The sequence below is a fragment of the Leucopleurus acutus genome (assembly GCF_964270905.1).
Source record: "Leucopleurus acutus genome assembly, chromosome: 7".
Classification (NCBI taxonomy): domain Eukaryota; kingdom Metazoa; phylum Chordata; class Mammalia; order Artiodactyla; family Delphinidae; genus Leucopleurus; species Leucopleurus acutus.
In genome coordinates this window covers 21093950-21119004 of record NC_139150.1, presented here as the reverse complement: position 1 = coordinate 21119004, position 25055 = coordinate 21093950, and the positions used below count along the sequence as shown (strand labels likewise).

Here is a 25055-nt window from a genome sequence, read left to right as displayed (position 1 = left end):
CTCTTAAGCCCAGAAGCTGATACAGTCATCCACCAGGTATGAATATTGATTGCCGATCTGCCAGGGAGTTTGGTCTTCTCTGCAAATTGGTGCCAGCAAATTATTTAATAGAGGATTTTGTTATTATTTTGTTTTTTAATCAGTCAAGATTGTTTTTAACAGAAAGCTTTTGGGGGAAAATAGTATCTTTATGATTCTCAGTATTAGAGATCAACTAAAGCCATTCAGATTTTTTCTAGTTTGACTGTCTCTACAGTTTTAGATATTAAAAGACAAACAGTTCTGATTTCAGTCAGCCTTCTTCTGTTTGGTTTTCTTTATCTACAGGAAAAGAGCACTTTGATCTTTATTCCTCTAGCCAAAACAAAGCTTTAATACTTAACATCTATAAATAAATAGTCTCTACCATGTAATAAAGGAAATAAATTGCTAAGCCTAGGGGAAAAAATCAAGGGGAGTGTATGATAATTTATTACATTAAGGTATTTTTTAAAAGGTTCCTTCTTGAAAAACTAGTTATAAATCTAAGGAATTAACAAGTTCTGTATCAATCAGTTTAAAAGATTTTTCTCAAACAGAACTCCTTTATACAAGATATATCTCCACAAATCTACCATATGATATGATGTAGATAGTTACTTATTAAGAAATACATCATTGGCAAGGGCATCCTCAATTGTTTTTTTGTTGTTTTTCCCTTAATGCATGGTATTCGAATAATTGCTTCTCCTCCCCATTGGATCCGGCCGAGGTGATATGAATACATAGTTTTTCATAAGGCAAAGTGATGAAGATAGGGTGATTTTAAGAGATCCTTGCCATAGAACATAACTGGGGTAAAGAAATGTACCGCATATATCATCCTTTGGTGGTTGGTGTATTTCTACTGATATAAAAAACAGAAAAGAGAGGATGATATTGGTAAACTGCCAACAACTCTGATTTTACTTTTTTAAGCAGAGAAAAGAAAGATAAACAAAATTTCTCATACTCCATCCTGTTTATAAATTGACTAATTGGGCCTGCCAAAGCTGAAGAAAAGACCTAATTTGGTACTGAAGATTGCATTATTTTTTTAAAAGAAAGCATTTTAATACATTTAAATTGAGTTTTTATGTAAACCATGCCTTTGTTGAATTAGACTCAGTTTTAATTAGGTCAGAGTACTAATTTGATCAGAATATTAATTAGGGTTTCCCTGGTGGCGCAGTGGTTGAGAGTCTGCCTGCCGATTTAGGGGACACGGGTTCGTGCCCCGGTCCGGGAAGATCCCACATGCCATGGAGCGGCTAGGCCTGTGAGCCATGGCAGCTGAGTCTGCGCGTCCGGAGCCTGTGCTCCGCAACGGGAGAGGCCACAACAGTGAGAGGCCCGCGTACCGCAAAAAAAAAAAAAAATATATATATATATATATATATATATATATTAATTAGGTCAGAGTATTAAAGTAACCATCATCTTTGTTGAGTGAATTATAATCATAGAGGCTGGACCTGGAAAAGACCTAAGAGATCATCTAGCCCAGTGATTTTTTCAGTGCTGTGAAGAATAGGAGTCACCATGTCTTCTTGGGGGGAGGAGGCAAGGAGGGCAGAGATGGATGGAGATCGCAAAGGGAACACATCCTGAAACACAGATCCCCGGGGAATTCTCATGTTCCCTATGCCCCTACCTTCCTACTTTGAGACTCACTAGACTGAATGACCTACTACCTCTATTACACATCCTTCATGTGTGCCAGGCTGGAAAATAAGATTCAAAACATCTAATCTAATCCATCCCTTTTCTTTTATAGAAGAGAGAATCAGTCCCAGAGAGATTAGATGGATGCCCAGGTGCACACACTTTGTTAGAATCAGAGCCAGAACTAGGATCCAGGCACCTTGACTTCCAGTCCATAGGTAGGGTTTAGGGAGGAAAAACAACCCTACCTTCCCACTGAGTAAGAAGGGGTATCCTTGTTTTGAAAATTTTAATAGTGTTTTAAGCTCTCAAACAAGTTTCTATTAAGGACTAGATTCAAGCTGCCAGTTTCCAAATAGGCTATTTTGCACGTGAACTTTTTTTCATTGTGTAATGTTACACCTTAATTTTTAGCAACTTCTTTTTGAGATTTGATGGGATAATCTCTAACTGTAATCACCTTTTATTTTAAGGAACAGCTCTCAGCCTACTCCATTTATATTGTTTTCATTTCTGGAGGGGAAACAAACTACAGTTTTCAAGTATATGAATTCCAGTTATAGATTATGAACTGAAAAGTAACTTTTCATTTAAAGTGGTATTCTTTTGAATACCCAGCTACGTAGCATCTATATTATTGGTTTTGAATACAGTGTACTATACCCTTTTTTAGTCTATGGAAAGTATAAAAAATCATCTTGAAGGTCTGGAACATTTTCAATCAAAAGGATTAAATTTCTGTCGATGTAATTAGGATGTTTCTGAAGTGAATTTACTTAGAGATAGGAAGGGGAAAGAAAATGAGAACTAAAGAAAGAAACCTACAGCAGGAAGACATAGAAATACAAACTATTTGTAAATTCTTATATTACCCAGCTTACTCTTCTAAAAAGCAATTCAAAAAGTATTTTTTAAATCTCACAAATTTTTATTTTATAAATTATGTTTACCAGATCATAGTTGAAGAAAAAAGATGAAATTCTAGGATGTTAAAAAGGTACAGTGGAATTATATGTCTTGAATTCAGTGTTGAATTTCACTAGACTTCTAATGTTCTTTGTATTACACTGGAATTAGAAATTTTTACCATCATACACTCATTTCAAAGAGCTTTGAAAATGCTTTGGCATAGTTTATTTATTTGTGGTAAGTAGAATTAGGAAGAATCAGCAATATAGAATCCTAACAGTAATTGTGCATACTGTATTTAAGTGATTTTTATGCCTGTTTACTTTCTGTGATTCTTAAATTTTATAAATCAAATACCTTAACATACTTCCACTAGAAATTAATTTATAATTGATTATTTATACTGGATAAAGTAGCAGGTTCATCTTAGTATTAATCCACTCAGATTAAGTGAACTTTTATATCTACAATTCATTATATTACAACTTTTTAAATAGCATTTATAACAAAAGAACTTTTGTTTTATAAAGTATTTGTTACAAAAAAAAAACACACCATCTTGCCAAAAACCATTACAATTTCTATGCATTGTGTATATTCAGTGATGTCACTGTTGAGATTTTGCATGTTTTAGGTGCTCTTTCATATGTGTGTTTGTGGTATTTATGTGGAATTGTTAACCATTGCTGCTATCACTTATTGTAGTTAAACTGAAAAACTGTGCTAAGAGGCTGTGCCGGTCAACATTTTTGTGACTTGTGAAAGTATGTACTTAGCTGTTTAATATTTTGAACCAGCACTTAGTGGCCTCTACAGAAGGAAATGTTATAGTTGTCAAGTGATGCCAACTTCAAAATCTTGCTTCATATGTATGATTCCAGGTCAGCTTTCCTTCTGCACTTTCCCCAACTCTTTGAAAGGGAAACATTTGCAAAAAGAGAAAGCAGGAATTCTGAACTTTCCTAATATTCCCCACCTTAAATCTTTTTTTTCCCCTGATACTTGAGAAATTCAATAGAATGACAATGTAGCAGCATAATTTCCCTTGATCTAGATATTTTAGGTTGAACAATGTAATAACAGAAGACTATGAGGCACATACATTATCTTTGTTGGTTATCATGGCGTATTGTTTTAATCGCATTTAATAAGAATATTTAGTATTTTAATTTTATTTATGAGACCATGGAAACCTCAGAGTTCCCAAATATTAACTTTTATATTCAGCATTTGCGTAGACTTACTTAACATATTTGGTTGCCTTATGACCATCAGAATTTTTTCATGCCTACCTGTCTTTAGTTTGCTTCCTGGTGTTTCCAGCTTGCCTCAGCAATTCCAAGCAAACTCTGACATTAGAGAGAACATTATTTCAATGGATTAATTCTACTATACTTTGTTAAATGGGGAAAATATCATTATACTTTATTTATACATGTATACTCAGAATGGAAGGGAAATATCATAAAATGTTAAGAAAAGCAGGCTCTTCCTTCCAACATTCCAAAACTCACTTAATGCAGGGTTTCATTCTGACTGTTCAGTGAGTTTATAATTATAAGATTCTTTTAATAAAGGGACAGTCTCCTTAGTTACATAGAGGCTTTCTGTGTGACTGTCAGATATATGGTGGCAGCCAATGCTGTATTTGGAAACATTGCTTCTGAAATTGCTGATTTAATTCTAAGAATATTAAAATGAATTCAAGGCCCCTGCCACATCTTTGCTTACAGGTAAAGAAAGGCATATTTTAACTATGAGCATTTTCTCCAGAATATGCTTTAAACATTTGCCCCTCAATGGAGGTGACAAAGCAATAAAAGGAAATTCAATTATGTATGTTCTAAAGAAGTTCCGCCCTTGTCCAGTGGCTTCCAGAATGACACTAAAATATTTCTTTGTTCCTGCATTGGAAGTTTTCAGGCAAGATCCTTGTACTTACAATTCTTTTTATATTTTGAACACCAAAGATTATGGCGTGATATGTCCTGATATGATGATTAACAGTTTCTATTAGATAGTAATGGACACATTTATTTGAATCCTGCTCTTGGGTTTATTTACCCTGTTTGGGTCTTTTGTACTTTTTGTATGTCCTGAGGCCTTTATGCCTAGGGCAATTTTTTAATCAAATAATACATATATATTTATTAGGTTTCTAATTTATAGGGTTTGTTTCCACCATGACTTTAACCTTTTTTTCACTGCTGAAATTAGACATAGATTTGCCAGATTAGCCTCATAGTTTGTACATTTTCGTTGTAATCCGAAAACATAACTTGTAACCCCATAGGCCTGAAAACTGGTAGATAATGACTAGAAGCATTTTGGATTCAACACAATCACATTTAGAGACTCATTTATCTGTTAAAGAACTTTGGTGATTTCATAGAATGAATGCTGTATACAACTTAAATAAGTTCTTCCCTTCCATCTTTCTTATAAGAATGATTTTAAAATTCCTTTTATTCTACCACTTGGAAGTTAATTGGGAATAAAAAGGTAGATTTACCAGTTTGGTCAGTATAATTTAACACTAGGCATCTGTTTAGAAATATAACCACCACAATCGATACTTAGAAAAATTTTATGAAAAAATATGATACTGTTCTTTGAAGATGGATTTACTTCCCCCCTTTTGATAGTCAATTTATATATTTTCTGGCCACGTAGCTTTTAACTGATTTACATGAAAAAAGCATATGTGTGCTTGCTCACTTTTAAAGTTCTCTTTTTAAGCTGCTACAATTATAATGTGTGAAAGAAAGAAGAGAAAGGTGTATTGAAATGGAGGGAAATTTCTGTTAATATTTAAAATGTGTGACTGTGATACTCTTGGTTAATTAATCTTCTGCCAGTTGATATTTGTAATAATATGATAGAACTTTTTCGTTATTAAGAATATACTATAGGTTTCGTTTTTATTTTGCTGCTCACTGATCTTTTACACCAAGATGTTTTCATCTTTATCAGCTCACTGTTTTTGCTTCATATTTGTCTGTGTACCTGTGCTCTAAATAAAATTCTAGTTTTATGTCCCAGTGGCTTATTCTGTTGTATGATAATGTTTGCCTCTAATGTAGTGTGATTTTTCTATTGTTTCCAGTATTTGTTGGTACAGCCTAAAACTTTTAAGAAAAACAATCCAATAAAATCAGCTAATGAGTATCAGTGATGTCTCTATAATGAGAGCATGCTTTAATCACAGTATTTTGTCTGTATTTGTGTATGACCAGTCTTCATTCATTTAATAAATGGTTCTGCAAAGCTGGCTGATTTTTGTAGCTACAACAAACAGTTTAAAAGACAAGTTAAACCATGTTTTAAAAAAAATTGTCCTGGTCACAGTGCATTAGCCTCAGGATATAGTCAGTGCATACTGAGTAAAGCATCCCATGTCAGGTGTTTTCTCCTAACCACTGAGGAGGGGGAAATCATGGAATGAGAAGCATTTCTGCATGTGAGTGCTCAGACACAGCATATAGGTAGGGAAGACACTTTCGGAAGGCATTTATAGCTAATTAATCATATGCTTCCTGGAGCCCCAGGCCTAAAAATCCTGTTGGTGGAGCAGAAGGCTCCACTGCAAACTCTGTCTTTCTGTCCATCTGTGGAGCTCTGTCAGCCATTTGTGTAAAGTCATACCAAGCTAAGTAGATGTCAGGTTCCAGACTTCCTCATTTTTAGGAAAATCTTTTCGGTTAGATAAATTCTTCATGTGATATTTGTTGCATTTAACACATTTGACAGTGCTCTTTGAGCAGAATAAGAATGGTTGTTCAAAATGATTATAATTATTAACTTCAGACATCCTTGTTGTGTCATTTAAGTTATTTAATAAAGAAAAGTAAATTAAAACCCCAGAAAATATAACGTTCTCTCTCACAATTATTTTGCAGAAATGCAAATAAATTTCTTTCATGTTTTTGAATAGTCTCCCGAAGTATCCATAGAAAGCTGAATATTCCAAATAGAAATAATTACTGTATTTTTGTATTATAATACTTTAAATTGTATTAAAACTACTTTATAAATGGTTATAGCTTAGTTTGTATTTTTAGTACTTTAGAAACAAGGACCTCATCTTCAAATGTGTTTACAAATTATACACTTAAAATGTAACAAATTTTATTTTTCCAGTTGGGGAAAAATATTAGAATTCAAGTTGAGGAATATTCACCCTACAAGTCAGAAAATGTTTTCTTTTTTTAAAAGTTTTATTTATTTTTTATTTATTAACGATAATCTTTTCTAAGAAAACTTTAAGTGACTAAAAATGACTAATATGTATTAAATACTTAACGTTGGCGATATATCATCAAAAAGATGTGTTAATAAAAACATTGAATTTGGTAGCAGACATTTTCAGACTGAGCTATTTTTCTTTTTTTTATAAATTTATTTATTTATTTATTTTTGGCAGTGTTGGGTCGTCATTGCTGTGCACGGGCTTTCTCTAGTTGCAGCCAGTGGGGGGCTACTCTTCCTTGCGGTGCGCGGGCTTGTCATTGCGGTGGCTTCTCTTGTGGAGCACGGGCTCTAGGAGCGTGGGATTCCTTTCCTCTTCTTTCTCTCTTTCTTTCTGTCATATTTGCTAGAAGTTTGTCAAATTTATAGGTCTTTTCAAAGATTACATATTTTCATTTTTTATCTATCCCAATTTATATCTTTTCCAGTTCATTAATTAGTTTTATTTTTATTGATTCACTCTACTATTTTTGAATTTGATTTACTTTCTCCAGTCTTTTGTGTTGAATAATGTTCCCTTTTTTTTAATAAGGATTTTTAATTTATTTTATTTGTTTATTTTTGGCTGCATTGGGTCTTTGTTGCTGTGCATGGGCTTTCTCAAGTTGTGGCGAGCGGGGGCTACTCTTCATTGAGGTGTGCGGGCTTCTCATTGTGGTGGCTTCTCTTGTTGCAGAGCACAGGCTTTAGGCACGCGGGCTTCAGTAGTTGTGGCACGTGGGCTCAGTAGTTGTGGCACGTGGGCTCAGTAGTTGTGGCACACAGGCTTAGTTGCTCCACAGCATGTGGGATCTTCCCAGACCAGAGATCAAACCCGTGTCCCCTACATTGGCAGGTGGATTCTTAACCACAGTGCCACCAGGGAAGTCCCAGAACTATTGTTTTTTTCAAAAAGCATTTTCTTTATTAAAATTTATAATGTTTTAAAAACGTTAAGGCAGTAAATAAATATTCATTGTGAATAATTTGGCAAATACTAATAATAGGAAATAAAAATCACAGGAATCTTACTACACATAAATAACAACTTTTAATGTTTTCCTGTTTTATTTTGGAATTTTTTATGCATAAATGTACTTCAAAAATTGTAGTCAAACTGTTTTTACTGTTTTTTACATTTTAAAAGGTATTTAGCCTTTGAAAATGTGATAATTATATGGTTACATGGTTTTTCACTGCACAGTTGTACCAAAATCTATTTTACAATTCTTTTGTTGGTTTGGGTTTGTCTCAAGTTTTTCACTTTTATAAATTTGCCTTAAAGAACACCCTTGAGCATACATTTTTGTACATATCTCTGGTTAAATCCTTAGGATAAATTTCTAAAAGAGGAATTCCTGGGTCAAATAAAAAGAACATTTAACTTATTTTTCCTACATACACATTTCTAAAGTTCTAGTGATTTTTAAAATTTGCAAGAATAATACATTAATATTGTAAAACTTAAAAATCCCAGAGAAGTCATTATTAACCAGTGTGATGTGTATTTTTGCAAATTTTTTTCTATACTAGTGCAAGTTCCCCCATATCTTAGGGCAGTCTTTAGATATGGACCTTTTTGTATTTTTGCCAATCTAACAAATGAATTACATCCTATTTTGATTATAATGTCTGATTACTATTGCTTTTTGTTATTTGTATTTCTTTGAATAATTGCGTGTCATATTCTGGGCCTGTCTTTTCCAGTTGATTTGGAGAAACTTTTCATATGGACTTTGTCACTTTGTTATAGGTATTTTCTCCAGGACTATTTATTGTCTTTTAAAATTTATTCAGTGCAGAACTTTTGAATGTTTATGTCTGATTTGTTAATCTATTTTTACACCTCTAGGTTGTGTCAGACTGAGAAAGGCTTTCCTTATTCCCAAAATCATGAAAATTGTCTTCTTTATGGAAACAGCTTTTTGAAAATAGATCCATTTGGAAATGTGTTATTTGCTTGTCGTATGAAATAAGAATCTAAATTTGCTTTGTTTTCTATTTTTTTTATTTTTTAACATCTTTATTGGAGTATAATTGCTTTACAATGATGTGTTAGTTTCTGCTTTATAACGAAGTGAATCAGCTATAAATATATATATCCCCATATCTCCTCCTGCTTGTGTCTCCCTCCCACCCTCCCTCCCTACCCCACCCTTCTGGGTGGACACAAAGCACCGAGCTGATCTCCCTATGCTATAAGGCTGCTTCCCACTAGCTATCTATTTTACATTATTTGCTTTGTTTTTGTTTTTCCAACTCAATAGCTTATTCTCTTAAAGCATTTACTGAAGAGTCCATGTTTTCCCCAGCAATTTTAATTGGAGCCTTTATTATACAGTTGGCCTTCTGTACCTGTGGGTTTCACATTTGCAGGTTCAGCCAACCTCGGATCAAAAAAAAAAAAAAAAATCCCAGAAAGTTCCAACTTGAATTTTCTGCCAGGCAACTACTTACATAGCACTTACATTGTATTGGATATTATAAGTAACCTAGAGATGATTTAAAGTATACAGGAGTGTATGCATAGGTTATATGCAAATACTAGGCCATTTTATATGGGGCTTGAGCATCCTTGGATTTTGGTATCTGTGGGGGTCAGGGTGGGGCAGGTCCTGGGTGACTGTATATTCAGTTTGCATATTTACACAGACCTTTTCTGGACTATTCAGTAGCATTAATCTGTCTATTTCTTTACCAGAACTTAACACTTTAAATTATTGCAGTGTTATAGTACATGTTTTTATCTTTCAGGGCAGGGCCTGCCAGTTATTATTTTCAAAATTGCCTTCCTTTTTTTATGCATTTACTCTCTAGATAAATTTTAGAATCAACCTGACAAGTAACAACAAAGAGGGAGATTTTAATTAGAATTACATTGAATTAAAGATTACTTGAAGAAGTTAAAAATATTTATATTATTGAGCCTTCCCATACAGGTACATGGTATAACTTTTCATTTATTAAGTTTGTATATACAGGTACACCTCGTTTTATTGCAGTCCACTTTATTGAGCTTTGCAGATACTGCATTTTTTTACAAATTGAAAGTTTGTGACAACCCTATATCAAGCAAGTGTATCAGCACCATTTCTCCAAAAGCATTTGCTCTCTTCATGTCTTTGTGTCATGTTTTTGGTAATTCTGGCAGTATTTCAAATATTTTCTTTATTATATTTGTTATGGTGTCTGTGATCAGTGATCTTTGATGTCACTATTGCCAAAAGGTTACAGCTCGCTGAAGCCTCAGACTTTGGTTGACATTTTTTAGCAACAAAGTACATTTAAATTAAGGTTCGTACATTTGTTCTTTTAGACATAATGCTATTGCACACTTAATAGACTACAGTGTAGTGTAAACATAACTTTTATATTCACTTTGGGAAACCAAACAAATTGTGTACCTTTATTGCGATATTCGCTTTATTGTGGAAACAACCTGCAATATGTCTGAGATATGCCTGTACATTTTTAATTTTAAGGATTTGGGGTAAAGTTTTCTTATTGAATTTTAAAACAGAAAAGTGCACAGATCATTAGTGTACAACTTGATAAATTTTTATGAAGCAAACATATTGCTGTAACCACCCAGAGGAAGACAGAACCCCAGAAGTTTCCCTCGTGTGGCCTCCTCCCTTTGTTATCTCCCTAAGGTATCCACTATATTACTTCACCATAGAGTCATTTTCATCTGTTCTTGAATTATATAAATGGACCATTTCAATGTACTCTATTGTGTCTTGCTTCTTTTCCTTAACATTGTGTTTGTGGGATTCATCCATGTTTGTACATATGATTTGTTCCAGTAGTCCATTCCTCCTTTATTACGTAATAACTCATTGTATAAATATTTTACAGTTTCATACGCATTCTCCTATTTATGGACATAGGGTTATTTCCAGTTTGGGGCTATTTATTTAATATTTATTTATTTGGTTGCACCAGGTCTTAGTTGAGGCTTGACAGCTCCTTAGTTGTGGCTTTCCAGCTCCTTAGTTGTGGCACGTGGGTTCCTTAGTTGTGACATGTGGGCTCCTTAGTTGTGGCAGGCGGGCTCCTTGGTTGCAGCTCACGGGCTCCTTAGTTGCAGCTCACCGGCTCCTTAGTTGTGGCATGCGAACTCTTGGTTGCGGCATGCCTGTGGGATCTAGTTCCCTGACCAGGGATCGAACCTGGGCCCCCTGCGTTGGGAGCATGGAGTCTTAACCACTGCACCACCAGGGAAGTCCCTATTTATTATTAATTATGCTTTTGTGAACACTCATATATACAGACCATTTAGTACACACGTACACATTTCTGTGTGGTATATACTTAGGTGTAGGATTGCTGGATCATAGAATGTGTGTTTGTTCAACTTGAGTAGTTGCTGCCAGTTGGTTTCCAAAGTGTCCAAATCGACAGTCCTACGAGCTGAGCAATAGTGTTCCTGTTGTTCCACACCCTCATCAACACTAGATATTTGCATATTTTGTTTTTTATTTTAGACATATTGATGAGTATATTTTAATTTATATTTCCTGAAATATAAATGATATTTCTTATTTTATGCCGTGCCCATTCAAGTTTGTCCATTTTTAATTGGACTCTCTGCCTTCTATTTGATTTGTCAATTATATGCACTTCAAAAATTTTCTCCCACTATATATATGACTTGCCTTTTCACTCTCCTTATGGTACATTTTGATAAATGTCTTTTTAATCTTAATGAAATCCAATTTATCAAATTTTCACTTTTGAGGTAATAATATTGATGTTCTGTTTAAAAGTATACACCTACCCCAAGGTAATAAAAAAATGGCCTCCTGTGTTTCCTTCTAGAAGCTTTATTGTTTTACCATTCACATTTAGGTAATACATTTGGAATTGCTTTTTTTGTTTAGGTGTGAGGTAGGCATTCAATTTGCTCATTTTGTGTTACGGATTTTGGGTCTGTGTTTATGAGCTGTGCTGGCTTGTAATTTTATTGTGTTACTCTTGTCATATGTTTATAGAAAAGTTATGCTGCCCTATAGAAAACATTGGATAGTGTTCCCTCTTTTTCTATTCTCTAGCAGAAGTTTTAGATTTGGCATTATAGTTGATCCTTGAACAACACAGGTTTGAACTGCACAGACTCTTCTTTTTTTCTTAATAGTTTGTTAATTTTGTTAGTCTTTCAAATCCATCTCTTGGTGTTACTTTTTTTTTTAATAAATTTATTTATTTACTTATTTTTGGCTGTTGGGTCTTCATTGCTGCACGCAGGCCCTCCCCAGCTGCGGCAAGCGGGGCCACTCCCCGTTGCAGTGTGCGGGCCTCACTGCGGTGGCTTCTCCTGTTGTGGAGCACGGGCTCTAGGCGCGTGGGCTTCAGTAGTTGTGGCACGTGGGCTCAGTAGTTGTGGCTTGCGGGCTCTAGAGCACAGGCTCAGTAGTTGTGGCGCATGGACTTAGTTGCTTTGTGGCATGTGGGATCTTCCCGACCAGGGCATGAACCCGTGTCCCCTGCATTGGCAGGTGGACTCCTAACCACTGTGCCACCAGGGAAGCCAGTGTTACTTTTTTTATTGTAAGTTTGTTTCATATTTCATTGATTTCTGTTCTTATGTGTACTGCTTCCTTCTTTTTATTTTTGGGGTTGTATTTGTTTCTCTTTTTATAATTTCCTGGTATAGTTGATATTCAATCTTTCTTCTGAATTTAATGCTATCATTTTCTCTGTAGGCACTGTAATAACCACATCCCACAACTTTGACACATTATATTGTCATTATCATTCATTTTGAAGTATTTCCTAATTCCCTCTGATTTTTAAAAATTCTACTGATATTCTGAATGACTTAATCTTTTGAAATGTTGAGACTAGCTTTATGTCCTAGCATTTCTATTTTCGTAAAAGGGTTATGTGAAATCTTGACATTTGCTACAACATAGATGGATCTAGAGGGTATTATCTAAGTGAAATAAGTCAGAAAAGGACAAATACCGTGTGATCTCACATGTGGAATCTAAAAAACAAAACAAACAAGCAAACAAAAAACAAAAACAGACTCATAGATACAGAAAGCAAATGGGTAGCTTCCAGAGAGGAGGAGGATAGAGGCTGCAGTGAAATAGGTGAAGGAGGTTAAGAGGTACAAACCCCAGTTATAAAACAAAGAAGCCACAGAGGTGTAATATACAGCATAAAGAATATAGTCAGTAATGTGGTAATAACTTTGTGATCATTTTATAATGTATGCAGTTGTCAAATCACTATGTAGTACACTTGAAGCTAACATAATATTATACATCAACTATATTTCAATTTTTAAAAAAAGTATCATGTACCTTTGAAAAGAATGTCTATTCTGCCATTGTTATGTTGTTCTTTGTATATCAATTACATCCAGTTTGTTGCTTGCATCATTCATATCTTCTATATCTGTACAATTTTTTGTCTGCTTGTTCTGTCAGGTATGTAAAATGATGTATTAAAACCTTAGTTGTAGTTTTGCCTATTTCTTTTTTAAATTCTTTCAAGTTTTGCTTTTTATATTTTGAGGCTGTATTGTTAAGTCCATACAAGTTTAGGATTGTTGTATCTCTCTGTTGAATTTTAAAACATCTCTTTTTATTTCTGGTAATGAATGCTTCTTGCCTTAAAGTCTGTTTTGTCTGATACTGTATAGCTATACCAGCGTTCCTTTCTTTATTGTTCACATGGTATACCCTTTTTTTTTTATTCTTTTGCTTTCAACTTTTATACCCTATTAATTCCTATGTGTAAAGAACATATATAGCTGAGTTTTGTTTCTTATGTAGACTGACAACATTTTTTAAATTGAAGTATAGTTGACATTCAATATTATATTAACTTGAGGTGTACAAGATAGTAATTCAACATTTGTATACATTGCAAAATGATCACCACAGTCATCTGTCATCATACAAAGTTAATACAATATTATTGACTATATTCCCCATGCTGTACTTTATTTTTTTAATATAAATTTATTCATTTATTTATGTACTTTTGGCTGCGTTAGGTCTTCGTTGCTGCACATGGGCTTTCTCTAGTTGTGGTGAGCGGGGGCTACTCTTCATTGCAGTGCACAGGCTTCTCAGTGCGGTGGCTTCTCTTGTTGCAGAGCCCAGGCTCTAGGCACACAGGCTTCAGTAGTTGTGGCACGCAGGCTCAGTAGTTGTGGCTCACGGGCTCTAGAACACAGGCTCAGTAGTGGTAGTGCAAGGACTTAGTTGCTCCGCAACATGTGGGATCTTCCCTGACCAGGGCTCGAACCCGTGTCCCCTGCATTGGCAGGCGGATTCTTAACCACTGTGCCACCAGGGAAGTCCCCCCAGAAGTTTGTACTTCTTGATCCCCTTCACCCATTTCACAACCCCCCTACCTCCCTCCCCTCTGGCAACCACCAGTCTGTTCTGTGTATCTATGAGTCTGGGTTTTGGTTTTTGTCTTGTTTGTTTGTTTTGCTTTTTAGGTTCCACATATAAGTGAGATCATACAGTATTTGTTTTTCACAGGCTTTTTTCACTTAGCATAATACCCTCAAGGTCCATCTATGTTGTCATAAATGGCAACATTACCTTTTTTTTTTTTATGGCTGAGTAGTATTACACACACACACAGAGAAACCTTCTTTATCCATTCATCCATCAGTGGACACTTAGGTTATTTCCATATCTTGGTTATTGTAAATAGTGCTGCAATGAACATAGGGTTGTATATATTTTTTCAAATAAGTGTTTTTGTTTTCTTCGACTAGATTGAATTTCTACTAACAGTAGAATTGCTAGATCATACTGTAGATCTATTTTTAATTTTTTGAGGAAACTTCATATTCTTTTCCACAGTAGCTGCACCAATTTTCATTCCCACCAACAGTGCACAATGGATCCCTTTTCTCCACATCCTCACCAACACTTGTTATTTCTTGTCTTTTTGATAAGAGCCATTCTGACAGGTGTGAGCTGATATCTCATTGTGGTTTTGATTTGCATTTCCCTGATGATTAGTGTTACTGAGAGTCTTTTCATGTGCCTGTTGCCCATATGTATGTCTTCTTTACATCATGCTTTCTTTCTTGGTTCTTTATTTTGTTTGTTAACTTGTCCCAAGTTTTGCTTGATAGATTGCAGATGTTGGATTTTTGTTTTTAACTCTTTTTCTGCTGATACTCCTTTATTTACTCTTACTTGAAAATCCTATATCCATTCTAATAGTTGTTTCTTTTGTTTTTAACAGATTTAAACACATATTTTTAATATAAAAATTAATTAACATTGGTAATCTCTCCCTTCTTTTTTCCTCTTTGCTTTTTATCCTTTCCAAAGAGGATGAGATCTTAATCATATTTTTTCTATCTTTCCTCTCCCCTTTTCCCTTATTTTATTGAAATTATGGGGAGTTTTAGTTCAAGATTTTGTTCTATCACGCCCCATCTCTTTTCACAGTCTTTTCTTAACAATTGTGTTGAGCTCACTTGCTACATTACTCAGTGTTAGAAGTAATTTTTTGCTTCTTACTATACCTTGTACCCAGTATCTTTCCCTTTCTTTGATTCATTTTTCATTTTGTTTGCAAATATCCACGACTAACTTTTTTTTTTAAGAAAGGGTGCTTGGATGCTACTTCTTTCATGACTGAAAATATCTTTCTTTTGCCTTGAATGATACTTTAGCTAGGTGTTAGAATTCTTCACTTATGGTCCTTTTCCCTCACAGCTCTGAGGAGACTGAGTCATTGTTTTTTAGTATCACAGATGAAAAATCTAATTCTTGTTATTCTGCTGATGGCTTTTTCCCGCCTACCAGAAAGATTATAGAATTTTCTTTTCGTTCTTAGATTTTGGAAATTTCACCAAGATATGTTTATATATGTGTCTTTTCAGTGTGTCTCTTTGACAGTTCATGAACCTTAACACCCTAAAGATTAAAATCTTTCTTTGATTAACAGAACTTTTCATATATTATATCTTTGATTATTTTATCCTATCCTCTTATAACCTTTTCTCTTGAATTCTTATAAGATGGATTTTGTTTCTCCATAGTCTGTCTTCCATGCTTCTTAACTTCACTCTCATAATTATCAGTTTTTTTATTACTTTGCCTGCCCTTCAGGGAAAATTCCTTCCTAATCACTACTTTAGCCGTGTTCATTCTCATACTCAGCTCTTCTCAGAATTTTTAAAATATGTGTTTTCAATCATTTAAAGTTTCCAGGATCTTCCTTGTTCTACAATGAAAGCTGTTCTTGTTTTAAGGATGCATTATCCTCTCAAATCTATGTATCTATCTTTTAAATTTTTTCTTTGGTTTTCTGAATTAAGTCTGTTTTCAGGGGGAGGATAGGGGATGTGAAATTAGTTGCTCTGCTTGTGTAATGTGGTAACTTCCATGCTTTTAGTTTTCCCCAGTTGCCAAGTGATGCTTGTTTGTATGTTCACATTTTAAAATGAAAGTCTAGATTTATCATTATTGATAGCTTATAGGGATTTCCTTAGACATTATTCAAGGTTCCTGTTTGAACCTGGGCAGAGCTCACTTTTGCAGGTAATAGTTAAGCACAGGGTTCTGCAGGTGGACTTCACCTAGCTGTAATGAGTGGACAAAGAAGAGCCCATGAATAAGCTTCCCTGCAGGGTATATGAACAGAAAACAGGCTGGGAAGCCAGGAACTCTCTCAGATTAGACACAGGGAAGGTGCTACCTGAGAGGTGGTGTACGTTTGGGGATTTCTTGCTTTTTGTAGCTGCTTTCCTTTTTTCCCCTCTCTGTCCAATGGGGCTGCCCAGAGTTACCTGAGGCAATGCCCCTTTTCTCTCTGACCTTGAGGGTAGCCTTCCACAGCAGATTCCCTCACTTTACACACTGTCCTGTAAATGATGTAAGTGGCAGCTACGTATAGAAAGCAGGATAATCATTCAGATCTGGCTGTCCTTAGGTTACACTGCTATGATCCCATAGTCCCCTCCCACTCCCAAGGCCTGCTCTTCCTAACTTTCAGCTCAGAGTTTGCCTGTTTTCTAGTGAGGAAAAAAATTCAAATCCTCCTTTAGTAGTCCCTTCTTCTCCCTGTATTCAGTTATAAGTTCTTACTTTTGTTTGTTTCTCCATCAATATACTCTCCTAAAAATGTCCTCAGCACTGTAACACTAGAACTTCTACTCAAAAATTTTAAAAAGCAGTTAAATAAACATAATCCTTAAATACAATCATGAAGGAATCGTATATGTCATTTCATTTTCACAAATTTCTTTCCCATTATGTAACTGTACAAGCATTCTTTCCCTGTTTCTCTATATACTAGGACATTGGTTTCCATGTTCAGTGTACCATCTCTGTCCTGTGATAAAAAAATATATATTAGTTAAGGTCGTTTAATTATTTAATGTAATAATTAAACTTAGTCATCCTATCTTTCAGTGTGACTTTTTTCTACTCCTCTGCATATTAAAGTAATGGGGGGAATTCCCTGGTGGTTCAGTGGTTAGGACTCCTGCTTTCCCTGCCGAGGGCCCAGGTTCCATCCCTGCTCAGGGAACTAAGATGCCACAAGCCCCGCAGCAGCCAAAAAAATAAAATGATGGGGACTAGGCTGTGTTGCAAATAAATCATTTTGTTGTTGTTGTTTTTAAAAGCTATAGTGGTTGTAACTAAATCAGACTTATGAAGGTTAATCTGAGTAAATTTGGGAGGCAAGGATATTTTTCAGAAGCACAAGTGGCTAATATCTAAACTGTATTCCTTACTAAGCATTTTATCCCTATAGTACCTGATTCCTTTGCTGTAGTGACCAGGGCATAGACTCAGCAGGACCCAGGTACAAACTGTGGCTTTATTACTTGCCAACTCCATGACTTGGGACAGCACAGTGCCTGGTACAGAGAGAGTACCTCAGTAAATATTGGATGAGTGATGTATGAAGTTATTAAATGTGTGAGGTTCAGTTTCCTTACCTGTAAAATAGGTATAAAGTTGCTTAGAGACTACAGATAATTTACATAACTCTTGGCATATAGTAAGCATTCAGTTAGTGCTAGAGGCAATGATAGTAAATTTTATACTAGAATCCTTTCATTAATATCAAGCAAGTCCCAGCAATAATGTGAGTTATGTCAGCTTAGGAGGGTGGTAAGAGCAATATGCCTGCATGACTCAGTTGCTTTGGAAAGCATTTCTAGCACTGTTCACTGCTCTCTTGCTATAAGCATTTATTAAAGCAGATTGTGTGTTCAGCAGTTCAAAGCAGACTTAAAGGGTGAAGACACAGTCTTAAGGAGCATATAAACCAGTTGAAGAGATCTTCTGGGCACAATTAGATTATTAGTTCCAGGGAATAATAAAGCAAATCCAGGGCTCATACTGAAGGAGAGAATAAGGGAGTTGGGTTTGTATGGGGAAAGATGACATAGATGTGAGTTTGCAATTGGAATTGGAATTAAAAAAAGATACTGTTTGATTGGTACAAAGACCATGGAGGGATTTCTCAGGCTAAGTGTAGGGAAGGTGTGATGTGGGTGTCCTGGGCACAGGCAGAGGCTAGAGAACAAGAGGCTGGTGGTTTGGAGTTCCTGAGTGGGAGCAGAGAAAGATGAGGTGAGTTAGATGAAACCACTTTGTATTTCACCTTGGTAATGCCTTAACTCATTTTGCTATTTCTCAGCCTTTCTGTGCCTGGTTTGAATACAGAAACATTCCAGAGAGGGTCAGAACCATTAGATAAAGTACAAGTTGGCATTGTTTTCACTGTGAGATGGTTTACCTTGATTTTTTTTTTTTCTATCCAAAGACAACAATTTCAACAGTTTAAGCCCAGTGTTAGTGGATTACAGAGTATGAAACATGGCCAGCTAATGGTTGTGGATTTACTCTGACGACTAGTATTTAAAGTGGACACATTGAGGAACACCAGTCTTCATCTGAAGTAATTTGACAATTGCATTTTTTTTTCTTTTTGTAGCCCAGACCTCATCAATACTAAGGAGGTGGAGGGGGGAGGAGGGAGGGTTGCAAGAGAGCATGGCATGAACCCTACTCCTAGGAGGGAGAGACCCTTTTTTTTTAAATTTTTGAATTTTATTTTATCTATTTTTTTATACAGCAGGGCCTTATTAGTCATCAATTTTATACACATCAGTGTATACATGTCAATCCCAATCTCCCAATTCATCACACACACCCCACACCCTGCACCGCTTTCCCACTTTGGTGTCCATACGTTTGTTCTCTACATCTGTGTCTCAATTTCTGCCCTGCAAACCAGTTCATCTGTACCATTTTTCTAGGTTCCACATATATGCACATATATCCACATATATGTATGTTAACATACAATATTTGTTTTTCTCTTTCTGACTTACTTCACTCTGTATGACAGTCTCTAGATCCATCCACATCTCTACAAATGACCCAATTTCGTTCCTTTTTATCGCTGAGTAATATTCCATTGTATATATGTACCACATCTTCTTTATCCATTCGTCTGTTGATGGGCATTTAGGTTGCTTCCATGACCTGGCTATTGTAAATAGTGCTGCAGTGAACATTGGGGTGCATGTGTCTTTTTGAATTATGGTTTTCTCTGGGTATATGCCCAGTAATGGGATTGCTGGATCATATGGTAATTCAAGATTTAGTTTTTTAAGGAACCTCCATACCGTTCTCCATAGTGGCTGTATCAATTTACATTCCCACCAACAGTGCAAGAGGGTTCCCTTTTCTCCACACCCTCTCCAGCATTTGTTGTTTGTAGATTTTCTGGTGATGCCCATTCTGACCAGTGTGAGGTGATACCTCATTGTAGTTTTGATTTGCATTTCTCTAATAATTAGTGGTGTTGAGCAGCTTTTCACATGCCTCTTGGCCATCTGTATGTCTTCTTTGGAGAAATGTCTATTTAGGTCTTCCCTCCATTTTTGAATTGCATTTTTTTTTGATACTGAGCAGCATGAGCTGTTTATATATTTTGGAGATAAATCCTTTGTCCATTGATTCATTTGCAAATATTTTCTCCCACTCTGAGGGTTGTCTTTTCATCTTGTTTATAGTTTCCTTTGCTGTGCAAAAGCTTTTAAGTTTCATTAGGTCCCACTTGTTTTTGTTTTTATTTCCATTACTCTAGGAGGTGGGTCAAAAAAGATCTTGCTGTGATTTATGTCAAAGAGTGTTCTTCCTATGTTTTCCTCTAAGAGTTTTATAGTATCCAGTCTTACATTTAGGTCTCTAATCCATTTTGAGTTTATTTTTGTGTATGGTGTTAGGGAGTGTTCTAATTTCATTCTTTTAAAATGAAAACTGGTAGCTGTCCAGTTTTCCCAGCACCACTTATTGAAGAGACCGTCTTTTCTCCATTGCATATCCTTACCTCCTTTGTCATAGGTGAGTTGACCATAGGTGTGTGGGTTTATCTCTGGGCTATCTTGTTCCATTGATCTGTGTTTCTGTTTTTGTGCCAGTACCATATTGTCTTGATTACTGTAGCTTTGTAGTATAGTCTGAAGTCCAGGAGTCTGATTCCTCCAGCTCTGTTTTTTTCCCTCAAGACTGCTTTGTCTACTTGGGGTCTTTTGTGTCTCCAAACAAATTTTAAGAATTTTTGTTCTAGTTCTGTAAAAAATGCCATTGGTAATTTGATAGGGGTTGCATTGAATCCGTAGATTGCTTTTGGTAGTATAGTCATTTTCACAATATTGATTCTTCCAGTCCAAGAACATGGTATATCTCTCCATCTGTTTGTATCATCTTTAATTTCTTTCATCAGTGTCTTATAGTTTTCTTCATACAGGTCTTTTGTCTCCCTAGGTAGGTTTATTCCTAGGTATTTTATTCTTTTTGTTGCAGTGGTAAATGGGAGTGTTTCCTTAATTTCTCTTGCAGATTTCTCATCATTAGTGTATAGGAATGCAAGAGATTTCTATGCATTAATTTTGTATCCTGCTACTCTACCAAATTCATTGCTTAGCTCTAGTAGTTTTCTGGTGGCATCTTTAGGATTCTCTATGTATAGTATCATGTCATCTGCAAACAGTGACAGTTTTACTTCCTCTTTTCCAATTTGGATTCCTTTTATTTCTTTTTCTTCTCTGATTGCCGTGGCTAGGACTTCCAAAACTATGTTGAATAATAGTGGTGAGAGTGGAAATCCCTGTCTTGTTCCTGATCTTAGAGAAAATGCTTTCAGTTTTTCACCATTGAGAATGATATATTTGCTGTGGGTTTGTCATATATGGCCTTTATTATGTTGAGGTAGGTTCCCTCTATGCCCACTTTCTGAAGAGTTTTTATCATAAATGGGTGTTGAATTTTGTCAAAAGCTTTTTCTACATCTATTGAGATGATCATATGGTTTTTATTCTTCAATTTGTTAATATGGTTTTTCACATTGATTGATTTATGTATATTGAAGAATCCTTGCATCCCTGGGATAAATCCCACTTGATCATGGTGTATGATCCTTTTAATGTGTTGTTGGATTCTGTTTGCTAGTATTTTGTTGAGGATTTTTGCATCTATATGCATCAGTGATATTGGTCTGTAATTTTCTTTTTTTGGAGTATCTTTGTCTGGTTTTGGTAGCAGGGTGATGGTGGCCTCGTAGAATGAGTTTGGGAGTGTTCCTTCCTCCACAATTTTTTAGAAGAGTTTGAGATGGATGGGTGTTAGCTCTTCTCTAAATGTTTGATAGAATTCACCTGTGAAGCCATCTGGTCCTGGACTTTTGTTTGTTGGAAGATTTTTAATCACAATTTCAATTTCATTACTTGTGATTGGTCTGTTCATATTTTCTATTTCTTCCTGGTTCAGTCGTGGAAAGCTATACCTTTCTAAGAATTTGTCCATTTCTTCCAGGTTGTCCATTTTATTGGCATACAGTTGCTTGTAGTAGTCTCTTAGGATGCTTTGTATTTCTGCGGTGTCTGTTGTAACTTCTCCTTTTTCATTTCTAATTTTATTGATTTGAGTCCTCTCCCTCTTTTTCTTGAAGAGTCTGGCTAAAAGGTTTATCAATTTTGTTTATCTTCTCAAAGAACCAGCTTTTAGTTTTATTGATCCTTGCTATTGTTTTCTTTGTTTCTATTTCATTTATTTCTGCTCTGATCTTTAGGATTTCTTTCCTTCTGCTAACTTTGGGTTTTGTTTGTTCTTCTTTCTCTATTTCCTTTAGGTGTAAGATTAGATTGTTTATTTGAGATTTTTCTTGTTTCTTGAGGTAGGCTTGTATAGCTATAAACTTCCCTCTCAGAACTGCTTTTGCTGCATCCCATAGGTTTTGGATCATCGCGTTTTCATTGTCATTTGTCTCTAGGTATTTTTTGATTTCCTCTTTGATTTCTTTAGTGATCTCTTGGCTATTTAGTAATGTATTGTTTAACCTCCATGTGTTGGTGTTTTTTACATTTTCTTCCCTGTAATTCATTTCTAATCTCATAGCGTTGTGGTCAGAATAGATGCTTGATATGATTTCAATTTTCTTAAATTTACTGTGGCTTGATTTGTGACCCAAGATGTGATCTATCCTGGAGAATGTTCCATGCGCACTTGAGAAGAAAGTGTGATCTGCTGTTTCTGGATGGAATGTCCTATAAATATCAATTAAATCTATCTGGTCTATTGTGTCATTTAAAGCTTTCACTTCCTTATTTATTTTCATTTTGGATGATCTGTCCATTGGTGTAAGTGAGGTGTTAAAGTCCCCCACTATTATTGTGTTACTGTCAATTTCCTCTTTTAGAGCTGTTAGCAGTTGCCTTATGTATTGAGGTGCTCCTATGTTGGGTGCATATATATTTCTAATTGTTATATCTTCTTCTTGGATTGATCCCTTGATCATTATGTAGTGTCCTTCCTTGTCTCTTGTAACATTCTTTATTTTAAAGTCTATTTTATCTGATATGAGTATTGCTACTCTAGCTTTCTTTTGATTTCCATTGGCATGGAATATCTTTTTCCATCCCCTCACTTTCAGTCTGTATGTGTCCTTAGGTCTGAAGTGGGTCTCTTTTAAACAGCATATATATGGGTCTTGTTATTGTATCTATTCAGCAAGCCTGTGTCTTTTGGTTGGAGCATTTAATCCATTCACATTTAAGGTAACTATCGATATGTATGTTCCTATGACCATTTTCTTAATTATTTTGGGTTTGTTTTTGTAGGTCCTTTTCTTCTCTTGTGTTTCCCACTTAGAGAAGTTCCTTTAGCATTTGTTGTAGAGCTGGTTTAGTGGTGCTGAATTCTCATAGCTTTTGCTTGTCTGTAAAGCTTTTGATTTCTCCATCGAATCTGAATGAGATCCTTGCTGGGTAGAGTGTTCTTGGTTGTAGGTTCTTTCCTTTCATCACTTTAAGTATATCATGCCACTCCCTTCTGGCTTGTAGAGTTTCTGCTGAGAAATCAGCTGTTAACCTTATGGGAGTTCCCTTGTATGTTATTTGTCATTTACCCTTGCTGCTTTCAGTAATTTTTCTTTCTCTGTAACTTTTGCCAGTTTGATTACTATGTGTCTTGGCATGTTTCTCCTTGGGTTTATCCTTTTATCCTGTATGGGACTCACTGCGCTTCCTGGACTTGGGTGGCTATTTTCTTTCCCATGTTAGGGAAGTTTTCGACTATAATCTCTTCAAGTATTTTCTCGGGTCCTTTCTCTCTCTCTTCTCCTTCTGGGACCCCTATAATGCGAATATTGTTGCATTTAATGTTGTCCCAGAGGTCTCTTAGGCTGTCTTCATTTGTTTTCATTCTTTTTTCTTTATTCTGTTCCGCAGCAGTGAATTCCACCATTCTGTCTTCCAGGTCACTTATCCTTTCTTCTGCCTCAGTTATTCTGCTATTGACTCCTTCTAGTGTAGTTTTCATTTCAGTTATTGTATTGTTCATCTCTGTTTGTTTGTTCTTTAATCCTTCTAGGTCTTTGTTAAACATTTCTTGCATCTTCTCCATCTTTGCCTCCATTCTTTTTCTGAGGTCCTGGATCATCTTCACTATAATTATTCTGAATTCTTTTTCTGGAAGGTTGCCTATCTCCACTTCATTTAGTTGTTTTTCTGGGGTTTTATCTTGTTCCTTCATCTGGTACATAGCCCTCTGCCTTTTCATCTTGTCTGTCTTTCTGTGAATGTGGTTTTTGATCCACAGGCTGCAGCGACAATTGCAATTTAAAATCTGTTTGCTCTCCTCTGAGACAATGTGAGCCTCTCTGGAGTATCCCCCTCTTTCCCTGATATTCTACTTGACCTTCCATTCTGACTCTAAGCTAGCTGATGGGTTGTGGAGTCAGGGTTGAAATCTCTCTCTCTTTATCAATTTGTGAAAAGAAATAAAGAAATATGCTAATACCATTTAATTCAGCACTGTCCAGGATGACAAATAAGATATTTGAGACTATATGTTGCAGAGAAGTAACAGCTCTTCGTGTGCTAAGGAAAAGAGAAAGGATGTATAACTTGTCTTCCTTTCTTTCTATCCTTTTGTCATTGTTGTTAACATAAATGCTATTTTTTTACAGTGAAAATTTTAGATAGAACATTCTTTGTTTTTCTGCATTCATTTTTTCCCTTCTATTATTGTAATGCCTGCATTAGTATATCAGTTAATACATATGGCAAAATTGTTGGGATTAAATGCATGGTTACTACATCGATTTCATGCTATAAACATTGTTCCCTACTGTATTTATTCTAATTTATGTATACTTGATAGAAATTTCATTTTTTAACGTGTTATATCTCTTAGGAGTTTTCTCCTATTTAACATGATCCAAAGATACAATTCTGTGAAGGAGGGAATGGCAAATTATGTTAATGCCTTTTATTGTTTTTGTTTCTAGCCTATTCTACTAAGCTCAACAAATTTCCTGTATTTAATATGAATGATGACTTGAATGATCTGTGTACCAGTGCAGTAAGCCCAAATACGACCAAAGCAACACGGTATGCCCTGAATGTGTGGCGATATTGGTGTATGACCAATGGGCTCAAAGATCACACAGACATCACCAAGGTAAGAAACCCTTAAGTTTACTTCTCCTTTTGGTCAACTTCACTGAGCTTCCATGCGCCAGGCACTGTGCTAAGTATTGTGGGGAACACGGAACAGGTACTTTCTGCCTGAGGAAACTTTGGAAGACCATAAAATAGAAAGAAAAATATCCACAGTACAAAACAGAATTTAATACGTGTTCTCGGAATTTATAGATCAGAAATGCCAAAACTATTCAGATGGAGAAATTAATTTCAGTTTGTTGAGACTAGCAAAGGA

At 35.5% G+C, this 25055-nt stretch overlaps 1 protein-coding gene across 2 annotated transcripts in view; it reads left to right on the top strand.

The window, feature by feature from the left end:
- Positions 1-25055, top strand: part of KIAA1958 — a gene marked incomplete at its 3' end in the record, with an annotated part of 170292 nt that overhangs the window by 133256 nt on the left and 11981 nt on the right. For both annotated transcript variants that reach the window (XM_082843447.1, XM_082843448.1), the window contains one exon: positions 24625-24797. In XM_082843447.1, coding sequence (XP_082699573.1) covers positions 24625-24797 — 173 coding nt within the window. The remainder of the gene's footprint in view (positions 1-24624; positions 24798-25055) is intronic.